At 39.0% G+C, this 3,068-nt stretch overlaps 1 protein-coding gene across 1 annotated transcript; it reads left to right on the top strand.

The window, feature by feature from the left end:
- Nucleotides 1-206: 206 nt before the first annotated feature.
- Nucleotides 207-1,157, top strand: LOC126061036 (olfactory receptor 8G1-like). Its single transcript, XM_049857419.1, has 2 exons — nt 207-711; nt 838-1,157. Exons 1-2 carry the CDS (start codon nt 207-209, stop codon nt 1,155-1,157), a joined length of 825 nt encoding a protein of 274 aa, XP_049713376.1.
- Nucleotides 1,158-3,068: the final 1,911 nt, after the last annotated feature.

The following is a 3,068-nucleotide window of genomic DNA, read 5'->3' as shown; positions in this document are numbered from 1 at the left end:
TATACCTAGCTGACTGTTAGACTCATTAGAATTTGAGCAATCTTGTAAATAATAACCACAGAGTCTTTACCTTCCAACGCAGAGCAGGGACAGGAGGGAGAATTGAAGATACCTAACTGATAACATTTATCTCTGTTTCACACTGCATAAATAAATATGCATCTCAGCTTTCTTCTTCTCTTCCTCCGTAGAATTCCCAAAGGAAAATGGCAGTAGGAAATCACTCCACAGTGACCGAGTTCATCCTCGCTGGGCTGACAGAAAAGCCAGAACTCCAGCTGCCACTCTTTCTTTTCTTCCTAGGAGTCTATGTGGTCACAGTGGTGGGCAACCTGGGCATGATCACACTGATTGGGCTCAGTTCTCACCTGCATACGCCCATGTACTATTTCCTCAGCAGTTTGTCATTCATTGATTTCTGCTATTCCACTGTCATTACCCCCAAAATGCTGGTGAACTTGGTGACAGAGAAGAACACCATCTCCTACCCTGAATGCATGACTCAGCTCTATTTCTTCCTTTTTTTTGTTATATCAGAATGCCATATGTTGGCTGTGATGGCATATGATCGCTATATTGCCATCTGTAAGCCATTGCTTTACAATGTCACCATGTCTTATCAGGTCTGCTCCTGGCTAGTAGTTGAGGTATATATGATGGGCGTAATTGGTGCCACAGCCCACACAGTTTGCATGCTTAAAGTGATTTTCTGCAAGGCTAAAATAATCAACCACTACTTCTGTGAGGTTTTTCCACTACTGGAGCTCTCCTGCTCCAGCACTTATATCAATGAAGTGGTACTTTTGTGCTTCAGTACATTTAATATTCTTGCACCAGCCTTGGCCATCCTTAGCTCCTATGTCTTCATCATTGTCAGCATCCTGCGAATCTGTCCCACGGAGGGCAGGTTCAAAGCTTTCAGCACATGTAGCTCCCACATCTCAGCCGTTACAATTTTCTATGGTTCTGCAGCCTTCATGTACCTACAGCCGTTAAACGTCAGCTCCATGGATGAAGGCAAAGTTTCTTCTGTGTTTTACACCATTATTGTGCCGATGCTGAACCCTCTTATCTATAGCCTGAGGAATAAGGATGTCAAAGATGCTCTCAATAAAATCATTAAGAAAAGACTATTCTGCATTAGCAAAGATTTCTAATTCTTGGAGAAGATTCAGTAAGGAAGGAGTCCAGAGACAGTGAAATATATACACAAGTAGTGAGATTACTGTCAAAACATGATTATTTGGAAGGAAGGCCCCAAGGACAATACTGGATTCATAGTGTCACATGCAGAGCAGCCACATGGAGTAATTCTAGGAAGTCTCAAAGGTCACCTGCAGTAACCCATATTACCTGAATCATTTCTTAAAAAAAATCAACAAATGACTTCATATGGGGTTATTATAATTTATAAACATGGGATTTGGCACTTTGTTAGATAAGATTTATCTATCATAATTCATAGAATGATCCATTTGTTCTGTATTCTTTGATTTCTTGATATCCTGGATTTTGGCTTTTTTTTTTTTTTTTTTTTACCAATAAGTGTACAAATAAACTCCTCTGGAAAAAAGTGATATTTAAAATAAATAATTTGAAATCTATAAAATTCAATCCCTACAAGTTACTAAGTACCGCTCAGTTCTGTAGTAAGGAATATGGGGGCAGATGACAGATGATAAGGCATATTTGCTGCCCACAAGGTGATAACACTATGGTGGAAGAGGTGGATAGAATAATCATGGCTAAATACATTATGTGTATTTTTACTTATTTCTTTCTGAAAATTTTCTTCACAGTTTTAATATTATACTACCACCTCCATTTCCCTGAGAATCCTATATTCATTTTTCCCTATTTCTATAAGATTTTTATTTTCACCTGCATTGGGAATCACAAATGTAGAAGTGACATTCTTTGACTATGCATTGAACTTAGATGGATCACTTATTCACATGCAAAAGTTAAAACTGGAAAATTGTTTTCTGACTAATTACTTGTACCTTTCTTCCTCAAAGACTAAATATTATTTTCAGAAAAACAAATTTGGTAAAATTATTTTGTAGACACTCAATAATTGTCTGGGGTTTTAGCTAAAAATTTGTGGATCTCACTCCTTATTAAAGTTGTTTTTGTTAGGTGACATTGAGTCTGTTCCAACTCATAGTGACCCTATACACAACAGAACAAAACACTGCCCAGTCCTGCGGCATCCTTACAATTGTTGTGCTTGAGCTCCTTGTTGCAGCCACTGTGTCAATCCACCTTGTTGAAGGTCTTCCTCTTTTCTGCTGACCCTATACTTTGCCAAGCATGATGTCGTTCTCCAGGACTAATCTCTCCTGACAGCATGTCCAAAGTCTGTAAGATGCAGGCTCACCATCCTTGGTTCTAATGAGCATTCTGGCTGTATTTCTTCCAAGACAGATTTGTTCGTTCTTTTGGCAGTCTATGGTATATTCAATTTTCTTCTCCAGAACCATAATTCAAAGGAGTCGATGCCTCTTTGGTCTTCCTTATTCATTGTCCTTATTAAAGAGAGGGAGTAAAATAGAAAATGTAACTCAGATGATAGTTTGGGAAGACTTCTAAGCAGTAAATTCCTTTTTCTTCCCCTTTCCCAAATAAGCTCCCATTGGTATTTTTTGGAATAGCACCCAGAGAACTCTTCTTAGTCTTCTTGAGAGGCAATGATCAAAAAAAAAAAAAAAAAAAAACTAAACCCATTGCCATGGAGTCATTGCCATTAACACCTCTCAACAGCTTTTGTAGCACCAGCTCCCACTACCTCCTCCTTCCAGTTGCTGAGCTCCCACATCTTCTCTTGCTGGTTTTAGCAGCGCCTGCTTGTATTTCCCCATCTACCTAGAATGGTTCTTCAGACTCATAAAGACCAGATATCTCACGTTACTCCCTGAACCACTTCTAGATAAGAGCTCCTGGTGTGTTCTTTCTAATGCTTCTGAGATTCAAAGCCTCCAAACAGCCACATTAAGGAGAAACAAGCATAGAGATCTCCAAATAACATCATGCTCTTGACTGCTCATCTATAAAGCTATGCCCAGAGG

The sequence above is a fragment of the Elephas maximus genome, chromosome 17 (genome assembly GCF_024166365.1).
Source record: "Elephas maximus indicus isolate mEleMax1 chromosome 17, mEleMax1 primary haplotype, whole genome shotgun sequence".
Taxonomy (NCBI): Eukaryota; Metazoa; Chordata; class Mammalia; order Proboscidea; family Elephantidae; genus Elephas; species Elephas maximus.
Note: the sequence above shows the minus strand (reverse complement) of the source record. Positions and strands in the feature narration are given on the sequence as shown.

Bases quoted from the DNA above. Each gene is read 5' to 3' on its own strand.
- LOC126061036 (XM_049857419.1), top strand. From the start codon at position 207: ATGGCAGTAGGAAATCACTCCACAGTGACCGAGTTCATCCTCGCTGGG. The intron at 712-837 runs GCAAGGCTAAAA...TTCTTGCACCAG, and splicing joins CATGCTTAAAGTGATTTTCT to CCTTGGCCATCCTTAGCTCC.